Source organism: Monopterus albus, unplaced genomic scaffold, assembly GCF_001952655.1.
Source record: "Monopterus albus unplaced genomic scaffold, M_albus_1.0 scaffold51.1, whole genome shotgun sequence".
Lineage (NCBI taxonomy): Eukaryota > Metazoa > Chordata > Actinopteri > Synbranchiformes > Synbranchidae > Monopterus > Monopterus albus.
Window position 1 is genome coordinate 5,824,366 of NW_018127931.1, and position 25,324 is coordinate 5,849,689.

At 40.6% G+C, this 25,324-nt stretch overlaps 4 protein-coding genes across 4 annotated transcripts in view; 2 read left to right on the forward strand and 2 right to left on the reverse strand.

The window, feature by feature from the left end:
* The first annotated feature begins 174 nt into the window (after window positions 1-174).
* On the forward strand, window positions 175-6,924 carry pmpcb (peptidase, mitochondrial processing subunit beta). The gene is made up of 13 exons (XM_020601260.1): window positions 175-283; window positions 604-741; window positions 2,149-2,235; window positions 2,369-2,498; window positions 2,961-3,159; window positions 3,305-3,384; window positions 3,499-3,611; window positions 3,744-3,887; window positions 4,666-4,826; window positions 5,004-5,089; window positions 5,175-5,263; window positions 5,978-6,053; window positions 6,756-6,924. The coding sequence occupies exons 1-13, from the start codon at window positions 200-202 to the stop codon at window positions 6,818-6,820; spliced, it is 1,452 nt and encodes a 483-aa protein (XP_020456916.1). The 5' UTR covers window positions 175-199; the 3' UTR covers window positions 6,821-6,924.
* An 18-nt stretch (window positions 6,925-6,942) lies between these two features.
* On the reverse strand, window positions 6,943-15,627 carry dnajc2 (DnaJ (Hsp40) homolog, subfamily C, member 2). Its single transcript, XM_020601258.1, has 16 exons — window positions 15,439-15,627; window positions 14,260-14,450; window positions 12,274-12,349; window positions 12,081-12,179; window positions 11,765-11,987; window positions 11,601-11,666; window positions 11,407-11,498; window positions 11,076-11,197; window positions 9,929-10,078; window positions 9,724-9,812; window positions 9,448-9,517; window positions 8,868-9,049; window positions 8,403-8,503; window positions 7,874-7,984; window positions 7,339-7,499; window positions 6,943-7,020 (listed from the first exon to the last, which is right to left on the reverse strand). The coding sequence occupies exons 1-16, from the start codon at window positions 15,491-15,493 to the stop codon at window positions 6,952-6,954; spliced, it is 1,857 nt and encodes a 618-aa protein (XP_020456914.1). The 5' UTR covers window positions 15,494-15,627; the 3' UTR covers window positions 6,943-6,951.
* Window positions 15,628-15,852: 225 nt separating this feature from the next.
* On the forward strand, window positions 15,853-21,582 carry psmc2 (proteasome 26S subunit, ATPase 2). The gene is made up of 12 exons (XM_020601261.1): window positions 15,853-16,011; window positions 16,361-16,398; window positions 16,510-16,591; window positions 16,748-16,847; window positions 17,026-17,157; window positions 17,259-17,331; window positions 17,557-17,652; window positions 17,787-17,951; window positions 18,044-18,131; window positions 20,258-20,460; window positions 20,566-20,662; window positions 21,332-21,582. The coding sequence occupies exons 1-12, from the start codon at window positions 15,942-15,944 to the stop codon at window positions 21,487-21,489; spliced, it is 1,302 nt and encodes a 433-aa protein (XP_020456917.1). The 5' UTR covers window positions 15,853-15,941; the 3' UTR covers window positions 21,490-21,582.
* An 87-nt stretch (window positions 21,583-21,669) lies between these two features.
* slc26a5 (solute carrier family 26 member 5) overlaps window positions 21,670-25,324 on the reverse strand; it is a 26,037-nt gene continuing 22,382 nt past the window's right edge. The window contains exons 16-18 of the mRNA XM_020601257.1: window positions 23,995-24,201; window positions 23,821-23,875; window positions 21,670-22,494 (exon numbers count right to left, since the gene is read on the reverse strand). Of these exons, the coding sequence (XP_020456913.1) occupies window positions 22,253-22,494; window positions 23,821-23,875; window positions 23,995-24,201 (504 nt within the window). The 3' untranslated portion in view covers window positions 21,670-22,252. The remainder of the gene's footprint in view (window positions 22,495-23,820; window positions 23,876-23,994; window positions 24,202-25,324) is intronic.

Sequence of the window (25,324 nt, forward strand, 5' to 3'; positions counted from 1 at the left end):
ACTATCAACAAATTATTCGAGAATGTTAAATGTGATCAAAAACCTTTAAATATTTTAGAACTTACAATTTGTATTACTACTAATATCAGTTTTCTAATAGTCCTCAGGTTTTATTCTTTAAATAAAATCAGCTCGGCGGATATTGCGTATTGAGTAAGTTTATATAATCTGCACATGCGCAGTGTGACAAATAAACAATATGGCGGCGTCTATACAGGCTTTTACATCTGCTGGGAGATGTCTCCTACAAAGACACTTAATGAATACAAATTCCTTAAGAAAGGTAAGACGAGTTTGTTTACATACAAGTTTTACATAACAGCTCCTTGACTGTTTTCAGTGTATAGTCTAACGGAAAAAAGTTCACCATTGTCTGTCAGGCTCAGTGTTTGCTAACAGTTCAAGTTATGTTAGTTAGCTATCACATGCGACATGCTCGACATAAAATTCTTCAAGTGCTGGAAGATGTAATAAAATAAAAGTATTGACGACACTGTTATTTGAATTATCTGTGACAAGAGACTGGTAACAGCTGACGTCAGTGCCCTAAATTTTAAGCGTCATCATGACTGTGATAATTCCCCACTGTCTTCCCCTCTTCAGGTCATAGCTGGACCACACAGACTCTTGGCTACCCAGGCTGCGTACCAGGTGGTCTTAAATGTTCCTGAAACCAAGGTGACCATGTTAGACAACGGACTCCGGGTGGCTTCTGAGGATGCTGGGCTTACCACTAGCACTGTAAGTTAAGCTTTGCCTCCCACAAAAGCAAGAGTAAAAGAAAGACGTTCGCTGTTGATCGTGCCCAATTAACCCGTATTGTAATAATCATGGTGGATTCCATTCTTGAAGCCACACATGTATTAAACTATTACACACAGAAATGTTATATTGAGACTCTGTTGACCCCAAGCTTATTTCTATGCTCAAATAACAAAAACATCCTCATAATTACATATTTGTGGCCAAAAATGTTGCTAATGTTGTATTTTAGTACTAATACTGCAACTTTTATTTGAGGAAAGCATTCATTAAATTATTCTGGTATTTACATAGGGTACCATTAAAAAGTTTAAGACCATAAAAGTAAACTTGAGGGCGCTTTCATAAATAATGCAATGACTGATTTTTATTTATCAATTAATTTCATACAAAGTGCAGTAAACAGAAAAATCTCAATCAAATCAACTGTGCACTTGTGTGCAGTTTTTAAGGTACTTGAAGGTAGGTTGTTTAATGAGACCTTGACTGAAAACTGTGCATTCAGGGCTTAGTTGAAGCCAGTTAACACAGATTTGAAATCTGCTAGACCATAGAAAATGCTGAAATTAGGACCGTTGGATATAAGGGCACTGGAGTCGCATGGGAAGTCATACAAACACTAAGGCATCACCAAGGCCTGGCCCCAGCACAACCCACTCTGTACAAAACTTCTGCAACACCAGGAAGAGACCTCTGGCCAGTGTTGAGATCTGTGGTAACATTTAATTACCGAGGTGTTGCAGACTTCATACTCTATAAACAAAATTAGAGTGCAAGAAGTACTTGAAAAGCAATTAATTCATGTTCAACATGAAGACTCAGCATAATTTTCTTCATATCATTTAGGCTTTTTTTTGCCAGTATGGATGTGAAATAGGTCTTAAGCTGCATTCAGAGTAGTCTAAAAAAAGGTCATACAAAGTCTTAAATTAAATTTTATGAAACCTGCAGGATCCTGGTTCTACAGTTTTTTTATGTGGTGTCACTGTGTACACTGCATTAAACATGTATTAAAGAAAGAATAGGATGCAACTTGGAGAAAGTCATACAAAATACTATAGCAAAGCTTAGACAATCATAAGGCTACAAGTCCCTTACCAGAGGTGTGTGCGTCCACTGCAAAGTTGCATACGCATGGTCATCAGAATTATGAGTGTTTGTTGATATACACTGTGGATATATCACCAAAAACGTGCTCACTTAACATGTGCGTATTAAGGGACTTCCTCCAAAATGAGATCATATAACTCAAGGCATTGTTTCAATGATTTTAGCTCCATCAATATAGAGTATACAGGTATACAGGTATACAGTAAGTCTGAAATTGTGGCACAATAGCAGTAGAGAATGTGTCTTATCTGAATAATAATTACCGATGTCTTCCAGGTGGGCCTCTGGATAGATGCTGGCAGTCGCTATGAGAATGAGAGAAATAATGGCACAGCACATTTTCTGGAGCATATGGCATTTAAGGTGAGATGGTTGCAGTGTTTATGACACATAACACTGCAAATGTAATATTCATGATTATAAAATAAAATGTTTAGTATTTAATAATGCAAAGCACTCTCCAAGGTTTGTTCATCTGTGTGTATGTGTATGTCAGGGTACCAGGAAACGGTCCCAGCTGGATCTGGAGCTGGAGATCGAGAATATGGGGGCTCACCTGAACGCCTACACGTCCCGGGAGCAAACTGTGTATTATGCCAAAGCATTTTCCAAGGATCTTCCACGAGGTACAGTGCAGAAGAGCTGAATGTTACAGTGAGATTAAGATGTTCCTGAGATGTAGAAATGACTGTAATGATGATTAAATTAGTGTTGAAGAGGTGAGCATCCATGGCAGTTCTCTCTGTATATTAGATTTGTTAGAAAGAGTGAGGGCTTCTTTCTGGAGCCACCATCAAGAATCACAGTGGAGCCACAAAAACAAGGTTTAAAAGTTAGTAGAAAAGTGAGGTGTCTACATGTACTAGAGATATTATAGTTTGCCTTCAGTTATGTCATGAACTGTCATTTAAAAATAATGTAACACTCATACCGCCATAAGAAAAACTTGCATGGTTGATAAATATTAGTAAACCAAAAACTAAATTACAGCACAATACTAAACAACTGAACATCACAGAGATATGTGTCAGTAACAACAAAAATAGTTTCATTTATCCAGTTAGTTTAGCTGTTTTTTGTCTCCCTAGCTGTGGAGATCCTGGCTGACATCATCCAGAACAGCACACTGGGAGAGGCAGAGATCGAGAGGGAGCGAGGGGTCATCCTGAGAGAGATGCAGGAAGTGGAGACCAATCTACAGGAGGTGGTCTTTGACTACCTGCACGCTACAGCGTATCAGTCCACAGCTCTGGGCAGGACCATTCTGGGCCCCACTGAGAACATCAAGTAAAACCATGGATTCAATTTAATGCATAGCAGCCTTGGTTTGCAATAGTGCAGCCTTGCTTTTCGGCTGGAAATGTACTTTAGAAATGTTGTTCTTTACATGTTTGCTTTCATGCTTTGAGTTAATTTTGTCTTTGTGATGCAGAACCATCAACAGAAGAGACCTGGTTGAGTACATCACCACTCATTACAAGGGCCCCAGAATAGTGCTGGCTGCTGCTGGAGGTCAGAGCTGCTTATCTCCTTGCATGTTAGATTAAAATGGGTTGATACAAGCCTAACCAGCGTGAAATATCACCTCAGGGTTGTTGTGACATTCTAGGATCTGTATTTGAACAGGAGTTTCACATGACGAGCTCATTGATTTGGCCACATATCACTTTGGAAAACTTCCTGGCAGATATCAAGGTGAAGCTCCAGCACTTCCTCCCTGCCACTTCACAGGAAGTGAGGTAAGGTCATCTTAAGGCTAAAACTACATGCCGTTGCAATATCTTAGGTTTCTAGGTTTGTTTTGTGTTATTTATTTTATAGGAAGACAGTCTTGAATTACTCACCATGTGATCATTATACTGTTGCTTCAGATCCGTGTGCGTGATGACAAGATGCCCCTGGCTCATATTGCCATCGCAGTGGAGGCAGTCGGATGGTCTCATCCTGACACCATCCCCCTCATGGTGGCAAACACACTGATTGGAAATTGGGACCGCTCCTTTGGTGGTGGTGTGGTGAGTAACGGTGAAACTCAATAGTCGGGTTATTTGGCACAGGATTACTGAATTCTTTTATGTTTAGACATCTTACTGCAGGCTGCATTAGGCAGCTTAAGTAGCCATTAATAATCGTTAGAAGTTGCCAGTCATGCAGATACATGAATGCATTTGGTCAGCAGGTAACCAAATGCTTCAGATGCCAGTTAAATTGACTGTACTGTTGTGTATTTTGCATTACATTGTATTGTCAAGGATTATTGCAGATTTTCTTTGTACGAAAAGGTTTTAAGTGATCATAAATTCATTTTGGGTTGACAAAATTACTCTAAGTGCTGAGAACTAATATCATACTCAAGGTGTAAGTGTTTTGAGATCATGAAATGACAATTTATTTTCTCATATTTGATGACAAGTAGTTTTACAATTTCAAAACATGTTACCTAATGATGGCAAAATATTCTCGTAAAACCCTAAAACAAATTTTGACCCATATCTTGTCTTTCTGTATTATGATGTGGAATTATTCCAAGTTAGTTACTTCTGTTGTAGTACCCAGTCCTCAGAACATCCATTCATTCATGAATAACAGTGGATTGTTGTCTTACTTTTCTGTAAAAGCTGTCAGACACAGTAATTCTTAATTTTCCCATTTTAAAATGGCAAACAGAATATTGCTACTGACCGATTTTTAAAAGGGACACAACCCGCAGTGTGTATGGAATAATGAAGCAGAGTCCAGATCCTGTTTCTGTGTTCTTGCCTTTGTGGTGAGCTTTGTCTTTTGTGACCCCAGAATCTGTCCAGTAAACTGGCCCAGATGGCCTGTCAGGGAAACCTGTGCCACAGCTTCCAATCCTTCAACACCTGCTACACAGACACAGGCCTGTGGGGGCTCTACATGGTATGTGAGCCCGGTACCATCCGCGACATGATGCACTTTACGCAGAGGGAATGGTGAGTACACACAAAGGAGGGACAGTCAGATACAGTGCAGAAATGATTTAAACTAAAGTTTAGAATACACATGCCGAGGCTATGTAGCTGCTGACTCCTCACAGATCTCAATATAAAACAGAAGATCATGACTGTTTGAAATGTGGTGGGTTGATAAATAATGTTGCTCCTCGTCAGGATGTCTCTTTGTACAAGTGTGACGGAGAGCGAGGTGGCCCGGGCCAAGAATTTGCTCAAAACCAACATGCTCCTGCATCTCGACGGTGAGGTCACTTCATTTAGCACCGATGGTCAGAGAAGCACAGTGGCACATGGTTCACAGTGTCAGCTTGGTTTTGTTTGCTCCAGGATCCACCCCTATTTGTGAGGACATTGGCAGACAGATGCTGTGCTACAGTCGCAGGATCCCTCTGCATGAGCTGGAGGCCAGGATTGATGTGAGTGGATAGTTTTGACTCGAGGTTAAATAAGACACATTTGGACACTAGTCAAAATTCTACATTAACTCCTGTTCTTGTTAGGAAAGTGCTGCCATTTTTGCCTGTCAGTCTCCACTCAATAACCCATAACAAGGCACATTTGCTCATGCAAATGCAAACCTTGTGAAAACTGATGCAGAACAACACAAAATGTGTCCTTGATCTGGATCATGTTTTAGGGTATTATAATCAGTTATACTCTGCATCTTACCTATTTCAGGGTTCTGTCTTTATTATAGGCCAAGTTATATGCATTAAATTGGGTTTTCAATGTTAACCTTAAATGGTCCAAATTTGGTCCCATGATTACTAATGATGTTAACTTTCAATGGAGATAAGAATTATTCATTTTTGTCCCATGTTAAACATGGGGATTTTTTTTGTTTGACTTTTTTTCATTATTTTTTATGGCCTTCATTCCTTTCAGCCAAAATCTAATCACTTCTAGGGTTAGGCCTCACCAATGTCTGTAAAGTGCTAACCAACAAACACACATCAAAACAAACTGCTTGGTGGAGGTAGCAGAGTGAAAAAATGTTTAGAAATGTTTGCAAATTAGAGGTAAATATGCAGTTTCATGAAGCCTATGTTTCACTTTGCTCCACTTCATGACCTTTGATAGGAGTGTTGTGGTGAGAAATGGTTGGTGTCCTTACTTTTTCTCTGCCATAGGCCATCAGCGCAGAGACCATTAAGGATGTGTGCACCAAATACATCTTCAACAAGGCTCCTGCCATTGCAGCAGTTGGTATGTTGCTGAATGTCCATAATTGGTTTAGTCACTAAATGTTAGTCTAAATTTTAGAGTAAGATGAATTAGTATAAATTGTATACCTTTGTAGTAGGTCCACCTGCAATGGTGTGCAGGTCTGATCCACAGGATGCTCTTGTATGAAGTAACTGCAGCCAAAGGGGCTTCAACCAGTTATTAAATTCAGTGGTACACTTACTTTTCCCCCACTGGCAATGTTCATGTTTAATGGCTGGGTTAATAAAGACATGAAGAGTTCAAATTATTAGCTTAAGCACATTGTGTCTATATTTGCAATTTAGATGAAGATTGGGTCACATGGAGCCATGGACCAAATCATGTAGAAAACCAGGTCATGCCAAAGGGTTCTTGCTACTATAGATGGTAAAAAGTTATTAGGACCCAGGTTTTATTTTTGTAGTACTGGGTCTCATTTCAGTGGAATTGATCTAATTGCTGAGATTTCAGAATGCAGCAACATTACAAACCTTTGTTAGACTGTTTAGAAGTCAAACTGAGCGAGTCCACCCCCGCAGCAGGTTAGAGTCTAAACTGTGTGAACGCTCATGCTTGGTGCCCTCTGTTGGATTTAGTTCAAGTGATTAAGTACAATGTCATTAGAAGTGATGGCCAGTGCTACATAAGTCAAATCTATGTTGTAATTACCTGGAGTTATGTTTACAATTTGTTCTGTTTCAGGTCCAATTGAACGGCTTCCAGAGTACAACCAGATCCGCAGTGGCATGTTCTGGATGAGAACCTGAGGACAAATGACCTTTCATACTGTATGACTAGAAAGACTATTTAAATCCTTTTATCTTCTTGAAATTTTTATTATAAAATAAAGACCAATACAATAATGATAAAATAACACATACTATTGTCGTGGTTTTTGTCATTTTTTACTTTTGCCTGCCACTTGCTCCTGTGCAGCTTTCTTGGCTTTAACCATCTCCACCAGTTCCTGTCAGAGAAACAGGGAAGTCTGTCAGACTACCAGCATTCTCATTAGGAGGATGTAGTTCCTGGTGCAGCTAAACTGTATTGTGATGTAATTGGGGTGGACTTAATAGCCCACTCAGTATAAAAATTACAATTCAGCAGCACCAGGCTACAGCCTGCAAGACAACCACAAGTTGATTCAACACCTTTTTAAACTGTTTCTTAAAAAAAAAATTAGACCAATAGTTTTAGCTTGGTGTACCTAATAAACTTGCAACTTTCTGAATACTAGTGGCCGCTAATTGAAACAAGTCCAAAAGAGACTGGCACATCACCTTACCTTGTACCTCTTCATACAGTCTTTCTTGCTTCGTTTGGGGACAGCAGCAGCAATCTTCTCCCAGCGCTCAGGTGTGCTGACTGGGTAGGTCTTTAGAGCTTGTTCCAAAAGTTTCTGTTCCTCTGTAGTCCAAGGTGCAGCATTAGCATCACTACCAGAGGCTGAAGGAGGAGAGACAGCACAGTTACACAGCTCGTGAATTTCTGTTGAGGCTTTTTAGGTTGTAAGAGGTAGAAACAGTCAGTCTGCAACAATACATGAACTACAAAAAGGGTAACTGCCAACGTTTAAACAAAAGTCACCTTCTGATGAACAAAGGAAAAAGGCTGACTACTGAATTCTACATGCTGGTTACCTAGATATACAAACTACTGGCTCTTGTTTGAATATTTGTTTTGATATTTGCCTTACAATTAATTTCTTGATCAACTTCAGTCCTTCCACTGTACCAAACATCAACCCAAGACAGGAACACACCACTTGAATCATGATTTTCCACAGTCAGACACTAAGCAGCTGTACAGATAACACTCACCGTCAAATCTCTCGGAGGGCACAGCGTTGTCTATGGAGGGCGCCACTGAGGCGTGTTCCTTCTTGAACTTCTCAAAGGCCTTTTTGTTGATCTCATCTTTCTGTAGTGGATCTGAGCGCACAACATTAACAGGACAACATTTTGGCTTAGTCAATTTACATCATCAAAATTAAAGAGTATGGAAAATATTTTTTGTACTGTTACTAAGACAAATTTTCCTAAACCACATATTTTGGATTTGTAAAATGCCATTTTCTCTATACAGAGAATTTTTGAAGTCTATCACTCAGTTCACTGTTGACTTGCAGGAGAAAAAAAAAACTGCTTTGCTCTGCATACTGTAAGTGCACATGAAACTTGTACAGCACACCAGCAGGTCTTAGTGAGTGGCAGTGTATTAAAAACTATTCACTCTGACTCCAGCTTAAGTGAGCACATTTAAACAGCCACTATTAATGAATAAACAAAGATCAGAAATGCAAAATGATGTGACCCTGAAGGCAGACAGCTAAATCATATCTTAGCTCACCTAGTCGTTGTAGATTCTTGGCTTTGTTGATGACATCTTTGGCGTTCCTCTTCATGCCACTGGTGGAGTGCAAGTTCATGTAGTTGGCAATAACCTCCCATCTGGAAGAGATCAGTTATTGGCATATGCTGCAAAGCAGACCTCCATGATTAACTGTATTAAAAATAATTCATTTTGATGAATTAGCACAAAGGTATATTGCTTCACACCAAGTGTATACTGTTTATCCCTACGTTACTTGGGCAAACAAAAACACTGTCACAGCACAGGACAAACTGTGCACAAGCAGAGGGGCAAAAATGAAAAGAGATCTATAAAAGAAGGAAGAAACACAGTGACAAATATTGTTAGTGGTGGCTGGGAGAAAAACTGACCCAACCCCTTTGCCAAAGGGCAAAGTATGTACTTCTCTCTTGTTTTCTATTCTACCAACCATAGCTAGTTACTTCACTTCAGAAAGCCTACCTGGAGTTTGTTCCAGCAGGGAAGAGGTTGACAGCTTTGATGAGCAGCTGGAGGTCATCTTCATTCCAGCCTTTCCCCCCGGCTCCTCCTCCTCCACTGGCCTGCTCAGCGCTGCGAGCCGCCTGCCTTGCCTGGACCTCAGCCTCCCGCTCCCTCTGTAGCTGGGCATTCACCTCTTGCACCTGAGAAAAGCAACTCCAACACATTTGTCCACTTGTGAGGACTGCACATCTTTTCACTGCTAGGAATATTTACTGGATCACAGTTTATGACCAAATCCTGTAGAAAACCAGGTCATTCCAAATGGTTCACTTACTTTTTCCCTGTATTTCTCTTTTATTAAACATGTCTAAACTGTTTCTTTTTATTCATTTAGTTGCATTTAATGTTTTCATGTATGTATGCATTATGTAAAGCACTTTGAATTGCTTTTGTGTATGAAAATGTGTTACATAAATAAACTTGCCTTACTCATCCCCATAGGGCTGGTGTTCATCCCTGTGAATCTCCTGTATCCACTATCAAATGTGAAATACAGATAAAAATATTTCTAAACAAAAGGCTGCCTTTTTTTTTTTACCTGCTTCTCCACAGCTGCCTTGCTGTCTTCTTTAGAGGCCGAGGCCAGGATTTCATTCAAGGACTGCAGGCTAGAAACAAATACCATAAAATACTGTTAAACATGTCCTCTGGTACCGTGTGTAAGCATCGTAAGGATGGTATGATCTTAGTTTGTCATTTATACAATTATAACAGGTTTAAGATCATCTTAGATGTGTCTGGGGCACCGCTCTACAGAAATGTGTCCCAAACCATTTCTACAGCATTAAGGTTTGACTATGTGCTAATCTTGCACCTCGTCAGCTCCAGCCGATCACACAGCTTTTCCACGTCCTCCATCATTTTCACACCGTCAGCTTCATTTTCAGCAAAGAAATTCCAGTTCTGCGAGTGAGGAAAAGTGTGGACACCAACAAACAAAAAAACATTAAAGATTCATATTCAACGTTACTTCACAGAATTCTTCTGAAACATTTCCGGTACATGGAGTAAAAACTGACCTTGCAGGTTGTCCTGAGTTTCTGTCTCTCCTTCTTGATTGCCTTCTTCTGGATCTCCTTCTCCTTCTTTGCCTGCTGGGCTGCCTGCTTGACCTCCTCTTGCTCCTTCTCCTTTGCCAAGCGAGCTGCCTCCAGCTCCGCTTGCCGGGCCTACCAAACACAGAAAACCAAATGATACACATCTGCCGGACTGATGATGTCGTTTCAAAAGCAAACTTGATAGTCTCCTAAACCAGTGCCTTGAACTATCTGGAGCTTGGTGTGTGCTGGTCATCTGACAGTGAACATGTGATGAGGATTCTATTCCACTTACAGTATGTGTACTAGGAGGTAAATCACATAGAAATGATTTCCTAGTCTTACATTTATACAGACTAATACAAGGTTGCTTTTAGTCTTTCCACAAGATTTGGTGACTATAAGCAAACTGCAGTATTTATTAGTAGGACAATGCCAATTACAGAAATTTAAACTTGACACATCAACACATTTCTAACATTTTATTCAACCCAGGATTGAAAGCAAAAGATGTTATGTTGTTACATATGTTATCTTACTTATAAATTTAGGAACATACTGGTGGGTTGTGTTGGCTGCTAAATGCTTTTGCGTTCCATTCATGTAAGCATGAGACATATAAGCAGCCAAGCATTATATCAAATACAATAAGCAAAACTAAGGTGTTCTTGTGTTCAGGAACATTGATAACACATATACATGTTAATGGAGATGGTGCAGAGTATGCAGACTAAGTGAATGTGTTGAGGATTGTTTAGGAAAAGAATTGTTTAAATGGACATATAAGCAGCCAAGCATTATATCAAATACAATAAGCAAAACTAAGGTGTTCTTGTGTTCAGGAACATTGATAACACATATACATGTTAATGGAGATGGTGCAGAGTATGCAGACTAAGTGAATGTGTTGAGGATTGTTTAGGAAAAGAATAGTTTAAATGAATGCATTTTTGTTTTCATAATGTGGAAAACAGATTTGTAGTTTCTTCATATAATTCAATTTATTTTAGAAATAATCCACAGATTAATCAATAATCAAAAACAGTGGTTAGCTGCAGCCCCTACTTAGATATTTATTCACTAGAGACAGTTACTGGACCTGCCAAATCGCCAGGGGTTACACACTTACTCGCTCCTTCTCATCTTGCTCTCTCTTCTTGGCTTCAGCTTTAGCCTTCTTCTCCGATTCCTTTCTGGCTTTCTCTTCTTCTTTGAATTTCTTTATTCTAGGGTCACAACTGTAGGCAGTATCTGCATTGAAGCAATACAAAGAATCAATCTGACTCGTTTATTCATCTGTGAATTTATAAATTCCTGCAGTGTGCAATACATTCCCATATATGGTGGAGACTTGCACAAAAGATGTTTGGGCCTTGTGCAGTTTGGTCATATTTTTAGCTGTTTACTGATAATCAGATTTATGAAATGTGTGTTTGTGTGCTGGCTCTAAAGGACTGTACCAACTAGTGTTCGTATTCTGTTCATTTCCTCTTTCTTCCTCAGAGCTCTGGAAGCTCGATTCTGTTTCTCAATCCACCTCCTCTCATCTCGGCTATAGGAAAAAAAATTTGTTAAAACACATCAGACAAAGTTCAAACACACAACCTTGGATTTGGTTTAGTACTTTCGATGGCTGTGACACACAGGAGCTCACCATTCAGCCTTTTCTTTTTCCTCTTCATCCAAGTATGAGAACTCCCTCCATGAGTCAAAGTTGTACCTGTAAGAGTAGAAATAACAGCTTGTCATCTCTGACTCGTTTTCCTATCAAATCAGCATTCCTTGCTAGAAAGGAACTAAAAAATGACTACCACTTACCAAAATGCATAAAAATTGTCCACTTCTTCAAAAGATGACTCCATGGTGCCAAGTTTGGGTACGTGCTTTTTGGAAGACCATCTCGCATTTCTTTCAAACACAGGAGCAAACACTTCGAAAAAGTTCTCTTTACCTTCGCTCTTTGAAGGTACAGCATTGTCAAAGGTAGGATCCACACTGTCAAAGGCTCTCCGCTTCACAGGATCTGACAGGATCTCTATAGCTGAGATTCAAACAGTGACAACCACAGGGACATGAGTTCAGAACCCCCAAACGAATACTAGTGTGGATAGCAATTAGCAGCAGTACAATATACCTTTAGTTATACAAGTGAAGTAGTCATTGTCTCCTTCTACAATCTGCTCTCCTGCTGCTTTCCTTTTGTCAGGATGGTGCTTCAACACAATCGCTTTGTCTGTTGAGAAACAACAGAGAATGTGACCACGGTAGGTTATTACCACCAGCTAGAGAAACTGATCCACAGGAGCAGGAGGAGGAAACATACTTACGTGCAGCTCTGATCTGTTTCTGTGTGGCTTTGTACCTCAAGTGTGGCAGCCCGAGGACAACATAGTGATCTTGGTTCTGATTTTAAAAAGGGGAAAAAAAAAAAAGTAACACAACAAAGGTTAAATGACTGTTGCATATATGAAAGTGGTGACTAAAAAAAAACTGCATTACATAGAAGTTGTTACTAGGTTTGGTAACAAATGGAGCAAACAATTACAGTGATCAGTAACTATTTCAGTTTATACAAGCCATGTGAGTGTTGTTTTAAGATCTACTTAAACACCTTCTTTAGAGGAACACAAAGAGCTTAGTGGTATCAGTCATGCAAAGGGGTATCAAGCCATTTTTGCTGACTTGTAAAACAATCAGTTAACAATACAAAGTTAAATGTGGCAAACAATGGTGAGCAGAAGACAAGGGTATCAGGCCATGCTGTCATAAAGCTTCAGGGCCCCATAACAAGCAACAACATTTCCCAACCCTATCCTTTCACTGTGCACATATTAAAAAGATTTCTCCACTCTGACCTTAATACAAAGCATCCCTGAATCCTATCTTCACACAAACATTTGGTGAACTGACACATATGATCCTCATTGTATTTGCTCAGATTATACAGAGGCTGGCCAGACTGACTTGGTAGGCAACACATGTGAGAGCCAGGCCCACTCAGATGTACAACCACTGTCACTGTTCCACCAAGACTGTCTGTCAGAAGAAAACTACATAGGTAACAACCACTCTGAATAAAAACTGTTTTATCAGCGATATCAATATAAATTCTGTGTGGGTATAGTGGAGGTTTTTTTTTTTTCCCCTCATCAGCAAGGGTCAGTCCACTTTAATCGTGCCAAGTCAGGAGGGCACAGTTTGGCCTCCATTTCAATCTGTTCCTAGCAGCAGAGGGTAATCATGCTGTCTCAGGCTAAGCCGGCCCTGCTTCCCCTGAGGGCCAAGCTCCAACTTCAAGAGCTGCTTACTGAGACAAATGATTGGCTGAAATGTTGCAGCGAGGGAAATAACTGTTATTTCATAGCAGCAATATTTGAAAAATGAGTCTGTCTTGGTCTTCTGATGAGGGGTTAAAATAATGTCTAGCACCAAGGGCTCCATGTTGCACACTAGTGACACCACACTGACACTGTGAGTTATGTCACTTCTCAACAGCTCATGCTGCCCACACAAGATCAAGATGCAGAAAATAAAGGATGCGTTATAGAGTGCAATGGAAACATAACTGCACTGACTTAGGAGCAGCTCAGCACAGTTCATCATGTGTGGTTTGGCCTATAGCTAATAAACAATAGCCAAGCCATGGCAAAACACTAAACATTTCAAATGCTGTCCTAGCCAAACTTCTTCTGCTTCCTTTCGTATTGAACCAGATTCCACCCTGTGTTGATAATCAGACAAACCAGTCACACTTCTATAACCTCAAGTTACCTAACTCATGCCAACACAAAGATGTAGACCACAAGCCTGCTGCATGCATCACATTTTGATCACAAGCCCATCCTCCTGTGCTAGTTTACCTAAACTTAATCTGCATATGTGACAGTTTACAGCAGTTGATATTAAAATTTTACAACTATATTTTATTCAAATTGTATATTCTTGTGTGGAATGTCTTCATTCTCATTATCCAACTTTAAAACAGCTGTTAACATGCTACCAATGTAAAATGATGTAAAGGAACAGATGTCTGACTCAATACATGGCTACATTTACAAAGTATTTTTGTTCCATCAATATAGGAACCACCACTCTAGCCCTGCATCCCTGACATCTTAATTTATACTATACATCTCTTACCAACACTACACTCTGGAAGTTCTGTCGAGTACAAAACATCCCAATTAATATTTCCTGCAGCATGTCATTACTGAACAGGTGTTTGATGAGTGCTTCCTGTGCACATCGTCCGGTCCAGGGAAGTAGCAGAAACCTCTGCTCCTGTGACAGAAATATGTGATTTAGATGAATACCTTCCAATCTTTGGGGTCAAGTGTTCGAAGCATCGGGCACTCCTCCAGCTGAAACTCCTCATCTTCTGACTCTTCAGATGACTCCTCCTCTTCCTCCAGCTCCTGGAAGGAGGCTGACACATTCCTGTTCCTCCTCTTCACATAGGCCTCGAACCATCGACCCACCGGCTCCACCTGGACCTGCACAGAGGCTGAACGGGGAGAATGAGGTGAAAAAACCTGATACAGACTAAACCTAGTCAGATTTGAACAAAAACATACAAAATAGTTGGTAATATATACTGAGCTCCACATTTTACAGCTAAAAATAAACTTGTCAATCCCCTTGGTGGACAAAATATGTAAAGGAGGCACTGTCTCTAAATTACCTCAAATATCTTTGGCATAATCATGGTTATGATCTCTGAACTCAACTAAGGATGACAAGCAGCTATGATAGCAGGGCCTTGCAATAGCCATTTAGAAATCAAACAAAGCTGTGGTAGATAGTTGTTAAAGTTAGAGGCAGCAGCATGAGCATACACTCCATTACCCAATTTAGACAGTATATTGGAATGTGTAAATGTCTGAACAAATTTGCTACCAAGCAAAACATTAAAAGGCAAAGCTAACCCAAATGGGATACAAATTATTTTTGTTTTGTTTTTTTCATGATGCTCAAAGCCCCCAAGAATTTTTAACAGTGTTCTTTCCAAGTAAGGTTACTCACAATTCTGACCACATTAGCTTTCATATAAAGTGACTTGCAAATCAACTGACAGTGAAATGAGGCCTGTGGATCAGCAACGCTGACTCTGGTGAAATGGTGACAGGTGTTTATACATGTTATGCAACAGCCGTGCGTAGACATAAAAGGCTATGAAATGCTAAATAAATAAGTAAAGTGGTCAACATCAAGCGTTAACAACTAGTAAGTATTCAGCTAATGATAGGAGCTCGAATAAATCACTGCAACCAGGAGTGGGCAGCAGCTGGATCACATTATGCAACACATTAAAAAAAACAGTTGGAATTAACTGAGAAAAAATATTAAAGATACAGACACGGTTTGAACTTGGTGATAATATTAGTTTAGTCGTTGCGGTTTGCTTTTTAGCGGCATGCTAACAAGTATAACAAGTGTTCATCTAAAACACTGGTAGCTTAGCTAGACCATCCACTAGCCTCCTTCATGCTTACCGGCAGCGGCTGTAAAAACAACCGTTTCTTCACCGTCCAGCACTTCTAACAACATCTTCTAAAAATGAGCAACACGAACATTCAGGTGCGGAAACCAACAAGTTAAAGCTTTTTAAACCGTTAAAGTTTGTTGCCTGCTCATTCACACAGCACATGGGCCTCACTTTACAAGTGCCAGAAATGAGCATTGGTATTACGCCACTAACCCCTCCGTGTTATAATTACAGTTCTCACTACTAAAGTTCCGCAATAGACGTTTTATTGAGTAGTGCCTCTTCGCTGGAAACACTGTCTCATTAATTCAGAGTTTACACATTTATGGTATATTTCAAATCTAAATTTATAATTTATGGGTTATATTAAATATGACGAAAGCATTTTAATGGTGGTGCATCGTCAATTAAATTCCGCCCTGCATTTCCGCTGCTCTGCCGGGAACCATAGGAAACCTGCTGTGTAATTGCGCTGCTTAGCTTTTGTGAAACAGTTTGTTCTGATTAAATATGCCGGATTATTTGGGAGACGATCAGAGGAAGATAAAGGAAGAGGAAAAGGATGATTTACCTATCAGAGGTACATCTAAAATTTCAGTTCAATTCTTTAAAAAAAAAAAAGTGTACGCTAATGCTACATTGTTCTTTGCTGAAAAACGACATTAGCTACTTGGCTAATGTCAGCTCAGCTTCTTAAACAAACTGCTACAGTTTACCACTGGTAAAATAACAGTTGTTCAGTAAACGTACATTTTGAGATGCCTGAAGACAGTGAGAATAGGCATTGCTAGTATATAATGTCTAGACTTGTAACGTTATATAGAGTTAACTACAATAAGATACACCGTTCGACAACAATGCTAACGTTAGCGGCCCGCTGACAGTCTCAGAGTGCAGACTCGTTGATGTTGTTTTCATCTTCTTCACAGCTTTGGATGAAGGGGACATCGCGTTGCTGAAAACCTATGTAAGTGGGGCAGTTCAAAGCTGTGCAGCAGTTGTAATCTTCCTGTGAAATCTATAAAATTGGTCACATTCTTATTAATTTAAAGTTTACAAAATCGGTGTGTATCTCCAGGGTCAAAGCACCTACTCTAGACAGATTAAACAAGTGGAAGATGACATCCAGCAACTCCTTAAAAAGATCAACGAGCTCACAGGTGGGTGGAAAAAAACGCTAAATGCACTTTTAGTAAGAAAAGAGCCGTTTGTTTGGTGACAGTAGAAAATGTATTGCCATTCCCTTTGTAAAGCAATGACTTCAGATGTTAAGACTGGATACTGGTTTGTGCTTTAAATGTCTTCCCCCGTGACAGGCATTAAGGAGTCGGACACCGGCCTGGCCCCACCAGCACTCTGGGATTTGGCTGCTGATAAACAGACTTTGCAGAGTGAACAACCGCTGCAGGTGGCAAGGTACATCAAACTGGGTGATCAATCTCAGTATTTCCATACCTAGCATCACTGAAGCTACTAAATATATGCATAGGAACATGTATAACACCCACTAAAAATATGTACCAGCATACACATACTGGCTCTTACAAGATTATTATTTATTGTCCATCTTACCCCCCCTCCCAAAAAAAAATAGATGCACAAAGATCATCAATGCAGACTCAGAGGACCCAAAATACATTATCAATGTCAAGCAGTTTGCCAAGTTTGTGGTGGACCTGAGCGACCAGGTGGCCCCGACTGACATCGAGGAGGGCATGAGAGTCGGGTGAGGCGAAAATATTATCATCTTTATCATATGATCACATTTATTCGTGTCACATATCTAGTGTAACAGTCTGCTAAATTTAGTGTCTTCTGTTCTTCCAGTGTCGACAGAAACAAGTATCAGATCCACATTCCTCTGCCTCCCAAGATTGACCCCACTGTCACCATGATGCAGGTATGAATGCACAACATGACTCAGATTTAAAAAAAAAAAAAAAAAAAAAAAACATTGTTTGAGCTTGTTATATTACATAATCAAAGTTTTATAAAGCCATAAGAGTTTATGAAGAAAAATCTGTGAAAGATACTATTTTCTTTTTATCCGTTTTAGGACAGGACGATTCCTGTCCTAAAACGGATAAAAAGCTCTGGTAATAACTTTGTCCACATTGTACTGTAGGTGGAGGAGAAGCCTGATGTCACCTACAGTGATGTTGGTGGATGTAAGGAGCAGATTGAGAAGCTGAGAGAAGTGGTTGAAACCCCTCTGCTGCATGTGAGTGTTCACAAGTCATCGATTTATATGGAAATCTAGTCTCCTCAGGAATGAATTAAACTCTCTGACATGTGGAAGATTCCACAATTGCCTCCACCCTGTCTGATCAGTATCTTGTTTAATCTTTTTCCTAGCCTGAGAGGTTTGTCAATCTTGGTATTGAGCCTCCAAAAGGTGTGCTGCTGTTTGGGCCCCCTGGCACAGGAAAGACCCTGTGTGCCCGTGCTGTGGCCAACAGGACAGATGCCTGTTTTATCAGAGTCATCGGCTCCGAGCTGGTACAGAAGTATGTGGGAGAGGTGAGACAGCAGAGGCCAGAGGAGCTCACCACTCAAGAATAGCAGCCATTTAGTAAATGATGATTAACATAAACATTTACTTTTTTTTGTAGGGAGCCAGGATGGTGCGGGAGCTGTTTGAGATGGCCCGGACCAAAAAGGCCTGTCTGATCTTCTTTGATGAAATTGATGCAATTGGAGGTAAAGCTTGTCTTGATGTCCCACTCTTTTCTGTTACAATGTTATTTATAGTGCAGTGTTCCTCCTAGTATAGTATAGACATGGTGGGCCACCATGCTAATGAGACCCCCACCCTGCCTACACAACAGGCTTTTTTTTTTTTTTTTTTCCCAATAGCACCGTCCAATATACACTCATTTGGAAATAATTATTTGTACTCGGAAGTTTGTCAGGTGCCTCTGTCCGTGTCTCCTCCCTGTTTCAATCTGATCTGCTTGTGATAGCTCTGGTAAGAAAAAAATGAACAAACCCTGGAATATATGAAAAATGAGAGTGACCTGAAAATACCACTTTTAGTAGAGGTCAAGAAGATGCAGGAGTTTTAAGTATTTGGGGTCAACAGTCCAGTGTGATGGGGAGTGTAGGAAAGAGGTGAATGCAGGCAGGTTGGAGTGGGTGGAGAAAGGGGTCAGGAGTGTTGTGTGACAGAAGAGCGGCAGCAAGAATCAAAGGAAAGGTGTACAAGACAGTAGTGAGACCAGCTATGCTGTATGGGTTAGAGACTGTAGCAGTGAGGAAAAGACAAGAGGCAGAGATGGAGGTAGCAGAGATGAGGATGTTGAGGTTCTCTTTAGGATGGACAGGATTAGGAATGAGCACATCAGAGGGCCAGCTCAGGTCGGCTGTTTTGGGGGCAAGGTCAGAGAGGCCAGATTGAGATGGTTTGGACATGTGCAGAGGAGGGATAGTGGTTATATTGGTAGAAGGATGTTGGAGATGGAGCTGCCAGGCAAGAGGTCAAGAGGAAGACCAAAGAGGAGATACAGTATATGGATATGCTGAAAGAGGACATGAAGTTAACTGGGGTGAGAGTAGAGGATGCCGAGGATAGAGTTAGGTGGAAACAGATGATTCGCTGTGGCGACCCCTAATGGGAACAGCCGGAAGAAGAAGAAGAAGAAGAAGAATAGATTTCGTACATACACCGAGATTTATGGACTCGAGATGTTTTCTTCACTCAGGCTTCTTCAAGTTGTATTAAGTTTGTGATATTTATATTTTTTCACGCATCTGCAATGTCACTATGTTTGCCTCTTGTCTTCACGTTCAGTACATTACACCAGTGCTACGATGTGTCAGTAATCAGTGTCGTTATAATAGTTTAATTGATCACTAAGTATTCATCACAAAGTGAATCTGCGCTGTAATGAAGTTTGAGAAAACATGAGATGATTTCCCATAATGCAGCCAATGTTAGTAAAAGTTATTTAGCTGCTATAAGTTAACATGAGCATGACACCACTTAAGAGGAAACCGGGGAATCCTCAGCCAAAAATATTAATGTTTTTCTTCTGAGACAAATGACGATGTGGTAGAAGGGAGAGAGGTGAGAGGGGTGGAGGGGGGCAGGGGTGAGGGCTCCCCCATTGACCTAAGCATCGGTGACACGTGTATACAGGATCTGGGTCAAATGCGGTCTTGGGCGTGAACCAGCAGATAGAAGCGAACATCTGGCTGAGACCCAGAATGGTTCAAGATCCCCAAATATAGCCCATGGTTGTAAGTTCCAATTTGTTGACCTCATAGATTTAAATCTAACAGTTTGTACCAGCTTGAGAATTTATTAGCTTTATTATTTGATACATTGCATTATATGGATTTCCTTTTTATTATTTTTTTCTTAAAGATTGTTTGTTCACACTTAATCAGTTGTGGAGTAATTGGTAGCTTTGACAGTTATTTGTGTGCAATAAATGCATCTTATTAATACTCTCCTTGTTTTACATGAAATTTACATAGAAGTTACCAACCAAAAGTCTGGCGTTTCATGTGAAATAAATTACCAAACATTTTTGTGCATGCACACAAAACTTCCATCATCCTCTTGCCACCATGCCTGAAAGAGTTTCTAGGGGAAACACTGTAGTACATGGGTGTTGTGATCCTTTAAAAATGGTGCTTGCATTGAAGCTGTTCTGGCAGCACGTGTTGGCCCAACACCTCCTTAAGACACTTGAGTTGGCACCACACATGGCTGCCTTGGTTCTGTACTGGAAACAAATTCCTTGTGTGTAACACAGTTGGCCAAATAAAGGTGATTATTATTATTATGAACATCAAACCTTGACTTTGTGTATACCTGCCAGGGGCCCGTTTTGATGATGGTGCTGGTGGAGACAATGAGGTCCAGAGGACCATGCTGGAGCTCATCAACCAACTGGATGGCTTTGACCCTCGTGGGAATATCAAAGTTCTGATGGCCACCAACAGACCAGATACACTGGACCCGGCCCTGATGAGACCCGGGCGTCTAGACAGGAAGATCGAGTTCAGCCTGCCTGACCTGGAGGTGAATCATAAGTGTTGACACATGGTCATAATTCAAGCAATATACTGTACATGGCCAAATGAAGCTTTTTTTTCTTTAATGAACCTTTGTACCATTTCATTTCAGGGTCGCACACACATCTTCAAGATCCATGCCCGTTCTATGAGTGTGGAGAGAGACATCCGCTTTGAGCTGCTGGCTCGCCTCTGTCCCAACAGCACTGGTAAGACTGACACAGCAGCTTTCAATCCTTGTTCTGCCATCGTTCTTCTAAGCTCTCACACTGTCTTTGTTTTCCTCTCCCACATCGACTTCTTCCTCATCCGTCTGCTGATTCAAATAGATGTCAGCAGTATTTTAATCAAGTTTTTTTGCATCCTGTTCTAAATTCATCATCCCAGGGTCATAGAAACACTGACAGACTTTTGAACTTTGTGATTCTTCTCAGTTACTTAGTGTAGCACTAATGTGTGGCCACAAGGGTACACTATAAAATCATTTTCTAATGAACATCTCCAAATTTAGAACTTTTGAATTTTTCAGAAAAAGTTAAGAATTGAGTGTGCTTTTAAAATTCTTATTGCCAAGCTAAATAAAATAAAACCCAATTATCTGTGCACTGTCACAAAGCTGAAAGAGTAACTCATGAAAAGCTAATGTTTTGGGAGAGATTATCTAACCTATCTGGCTGTAATGAAGACTGGATCTGAAGGAATCGGATATCTGAGCAAGATATCATAGCTCAGCACTCCTATATTAAAGGGTTGTTACTGTCCTGTAGCACTAAAAAGGCTTTACCAGCAAAATGAACAGATAAAGCTACATGAATGACAGAACTTCATGTGTATCCTAGAAAACATTCTGTAAGCAAAATTTTATTGTTTCCGGTTAGGCGCTGAGATCCGCAGCGTGTGCACAGAGGCAGGAATGTTCGCCATCAGAGCTCGCAGAAAGATTGCCACAGAGAAAGACTTCCTGGAGGCTGTTAACAAGGTCATCAAGTCCTATGCAAAGTTCAGTGCCACCCCAAGATACATGACCTACAACTGAGTGTGAGCAAGTTCCCAATTTACTGGCAAAGTAAAAATCGTCTTTTCGTTTTCATTGTTGTTCCCTTAAAAATAAAGTTTATTCCAGATTTGAGTCCCAGTGCTTTGTTCAGTGTTGTGAAATGATATTATTGTAACTTTAAAGGCATCATGTGTTATAGAGTAACAGTACAACTAAAGCTTTTTTTAAAATAGGAAAACTTGTTTACTAAAATGTCAAATGACAATGTATAATACACAGTGTTCAAACTCAAAACAGCAGTGTAAAGGTACTATAACAACAAACATGACCCTACAGACTGACCCAACTATGATCATTTTTGATTGTCTAAATAGTTAAACAAATACAGCTGAATATATAATACTCACATATTCATCAGGACAACTTCTCAGTCATAAACATTTGATACCAGCATGATGATGAGAGGCAGCTTCTGCTCTCAACCACTACCACAAACTGGACTCTTAGATAATCACTCTTTCAGTGTCACTGGAATAAGAGCAGCACATACATTTATTTTTTTAAGTACAAAGTGCAGCTTATAGAATCCCCTCTTCAGAGAGTATGCATAGGAATACAGCTGTAAACTTGATCTTTATTTTCTGATTGGATAAATCCTCATGAAACGGCAGTGTATTTCGCTGCTTTGGGTGCTTCACAAGAGGAGAAGCACACACCTATCCTACTCCTCTATTCAATATGAACGATTGTTGAGTACATTTCTGCTGTCATGCTCGAACATCCGGAGAGGAGTTCATTGCTCCTACAGGTAGGTTGTGGGACCTCCCATATCTGTTGTCTGAGTCAAAGGCACTGCTGCTGTGATTGGTTCTTCTTGGTTACATGTGTCACTTCCTGTCAGCTCATTCAATTGGTTGGAGCCGCTGCTGGGTGGCAATTTGTGTTGACAGTACAGCACGGCATCATGAACTGTGGGGAACACCATGGCTGTGGTCATGTTTCCAGTGAAAAACTGTAGGGTATCCAACTGAACCAATAGGCTTCCTAGCAGATCAAAAAAAAGAACTGTCAAATTAAAGCCAAACTGTATATGCTCATACTACAGTAGTAAGAGACAGATGTGCACTACCACTCAAAAGCTAGGACATTTTCCCACTCAGTTCAGAAAGTGTGTCAAAACATTTGACTGGTAGTGCAAATACATTTTCACAGCACTGTATTTAAAGAAATTCATAAATTGATCTATAATTATGCAATAGGAGCAGGGTGATAACATTAACTAGTGCAAAATGAATCAAATTCATCCATTATCTATACCACTTATCCTGAATAGGGTAGTGGGGGGCTGGAGCCAATCCCAGCTGACATTGGGCGAGAGGTGGGGTACACCCTGGACAGGTCGCCAGTCCATCACATGTCTGACACTTGGAGACAAGCAACTACACTCCTATGGGAGATGGGACTAGGTCAGCCAAGGCTCAAACCCAGAACCTTCTTGCTGTGAGGCAACAGAGCTAACCACTGTGCCACCATGCTGCCCGCTGGGGAGATCGCTGGAACCAGTGCCAGCTGACACTTGGTAAGACAAATTAAATCCAATGGTGTGATTACAATTCCAAGCAGGGTGGCATGGTGTTGCAGTGGTTAGCACTGTCACCTCACAGTGACTGCACTAGTTGTGGAGTTAGCATGTTCTTTTGCCTGCGTGGGTTCTATTCAGGTACTCCGGCTTCCTTCCAAAGACATGCATCTTAGGTTGAGTGTGGGTCTGTGTGGTTGTTTGTCTACATGTCAGCCCTGCGATGGACTGGTGACCTGTCCAGGGTGTATTCCCTCTCACCCAGCGTCAGCCCCCACCCAAAACATCCATCCATCCATTCATTTTCTATACTGCTTAGTCCCAAACGGGGTCACGGGGTCTGGAGCCAATCCCAGCCGGCTGCAGGCGAGAGGCGGGGTACACCCTGGACAGGTCGCCAGTCCATCGCAGGGCAAACACGCAGACAAACAACCACTCACACTCCTATGGGCAATTAAGAGACACCGATCAACCTATGCTGCATGTCTTTGAACAGTGGTAGGAAGCTGGAGCACCCGGAGAGAACCCACGCAAGCACAGGGAGAACATCCAAACTCTACACAAAAAGGCCCCAGGGCAGCTGGGGCTCGAACCCGGAACCGCCTCGCTGTGAGGCAACAGCGGTAACCACCATGCCACCGTGCTGCCCCCACCCAAAACACTCTTCAGTATAAGCAGTATAGATAATGCATGGGTGGATAATTCTAAGCAACTGATACTTATACTCAATTGTCAGTTTATTAAATACATCAAGCTAAATAAATAAAAAAAAAGATATCATGACTACTTACTGCTGCAGCCTGCTATGACCACCCGGACATCCACATCTGCGTATTCCTTAATGACCTGCATAAACACATACAGACTTACTCACTGAAAATGAAATGAAGGTCTGTGTAGACAGAGTTCCTACAAGCAATCCTAAACTGATACTGAAAATAGCCTCCAATGACAAGGGAAGATACCTGTTTGATGGCTTTGGCTCCCACAGAGTCAGTGAAGTTGGCGGACGTCCAGTCCAGGATGATTGAGTGGACAGTGCTAAGAAGTCCAAGGAAGATGGCCTCCTCTGAGTTGGACTCACTGTGTTTGTCCTCCAACTGTTTGTTTCTCTGCTCCTCTGCCATGTGGTTACCGGGCATAACCTCATGGGTCAATCCCTCCTTTTTGTACTAGAAACAATCAAAAAACTGATTTTATTATGAGGGGAATTCAACAGCTGACAAGGCATCTTGTTGAGCTTGCATACAATCTTACAAATGCCAATTTTTATTTGTGTGTATTTCATAATTCTAAAACTGTGGGAAGCTTTCACTATTACTACATGTAAATTATGATATTCATGGGTTAGGTAAAATAAATGTTCCATGTAGTTAACTGCCAATGTTTTACAGAATTTCTACTCTACTACACAATCCTTAAAATCCATCAATGCATTTTAGGGCCACCAAGGCCTGAGAAACATGGTGTGATAAAACCTCATGAGGTTCAGTCACTTCCTGTTACTGTACATCAGCCTGGGAAACACATTTTTCAGTCCCTCCAGGATTCATACAATCCCCTATGTTGCTGAAAACATGGTTTTAAAAACTTTACAAATAAAAAAAAATGGCAATCTCATTTACAGAAGTATTCAGGCCCTTTACTTTGAAACTCAGGTGCATCCTCTTTGCTTTAATTCTCCTTGAGATGCATTTAGAACTAAACTGGAGTCCACTTGTAGCAAAATTAACTGACTGGACACAGTTTAGAAAGGTACACACCTGTGTACATGAAGTCCCATAATATACACTATATGTCAGGATACATTTTGACTTTGCCAGTATGGGTTACAAAGCAATATTATCCATTTCAATTTATTTAAATCTGCAACAAAATAAAATGTGCACAGAGTAAAGGGCAGCCACTGTACACTGTCAACAAAGCAGATGGTCACTGCTCCTCTTGTCTGTTCTACGATTTTTCACATCTTCTACATTTTCAAGTCTTTGAACAAATTCTACAACTATTAAAATGCCTCCAAGAGAGAAAAGAGCTAATAAATCAGAAGCGAAAGAGGAGGTTGAAGCAGAAGAGGATTATATTTCAGCAGCGCAAGTAACAGAGATGTTGAGTCAGCAGAAGCAGATGTACACTGCACTGTTGAGCCAACAACAAGACAACTTCAAAGGTTTTGTGCAACTACTTATGGAGACAAATAACAAGAGACTCGACGACATGACCAGAGAAATACAGGAGATAAAAACAAGTTTGCAGTTTACCCAGCGAGATGTGGATGTGATTAAAGCAGCCATG

Bases quoted from the DNA above. Each gene is read 5' to 3' on its own strand.
- pmpcb (XM_020601260.1), top strand. From the start codon at position 200: ATGGCGGCGTCTATACAGGCTTTTACATCTGCTGGGAGATGTCTCCTA. The intron at 742-2,148 runs GTAAGTTAAGCT...GATGTCTTCCAG, and splicing joins CTGGGCTTACCACTAGCACT to GTGGGCCTCTGGATAGATGC. The intron at 3,385-3,498 runs GTCAGAGCTGCT...GTATTTGAACAG, and splicing joins AGTGCTGGCTGCTGCTGGAG to GAGTTTCACATGACGAGCTC.
- dnajc2 (XM_020601258.1), bottom strand. From the start codon at position 15,493: ATGTTGTTAGAAGTGCTGGACGGTGAAGAAACGGTTGTTTTTACAGCC. The intron at 11,198-11,406 runs GTACAGTCCTTT...GCTTCAATGCAG, and splicing joins CAGAATACGAACACTAGTTG to ATACTGCCTACAGTTGTGAC. The intron at 9,813-9,928 runs GTCAGTTTTTAC...CCTCACTCGCAG, and splicing joins AACTCAGGACAACCTGCAAG to AACTGGAATTTCTTTGCTGA.
- psmc2 (XM_020601261.1), top strand. From the start codon at position 15,942: ATGCCGGATTATTTGGGAGACGATCAGAGGAAGATAAAGGAAGAGGAA. The intron at 16,012-16,360 runs GTACATCTAAAA...TCTTCTTCACAG, and splicing joins GGATGATTTACCTATCAGAG to CTTTGGATGAAGGGGACATC. The intron at 17,653-17,786 runs GTGAGTGTTCAC...TCTTTTTCCTAG, and splicing joins TTGAAACCCCTCTGCTGCAT to CCTGAGAGGTTTGTCAATCT.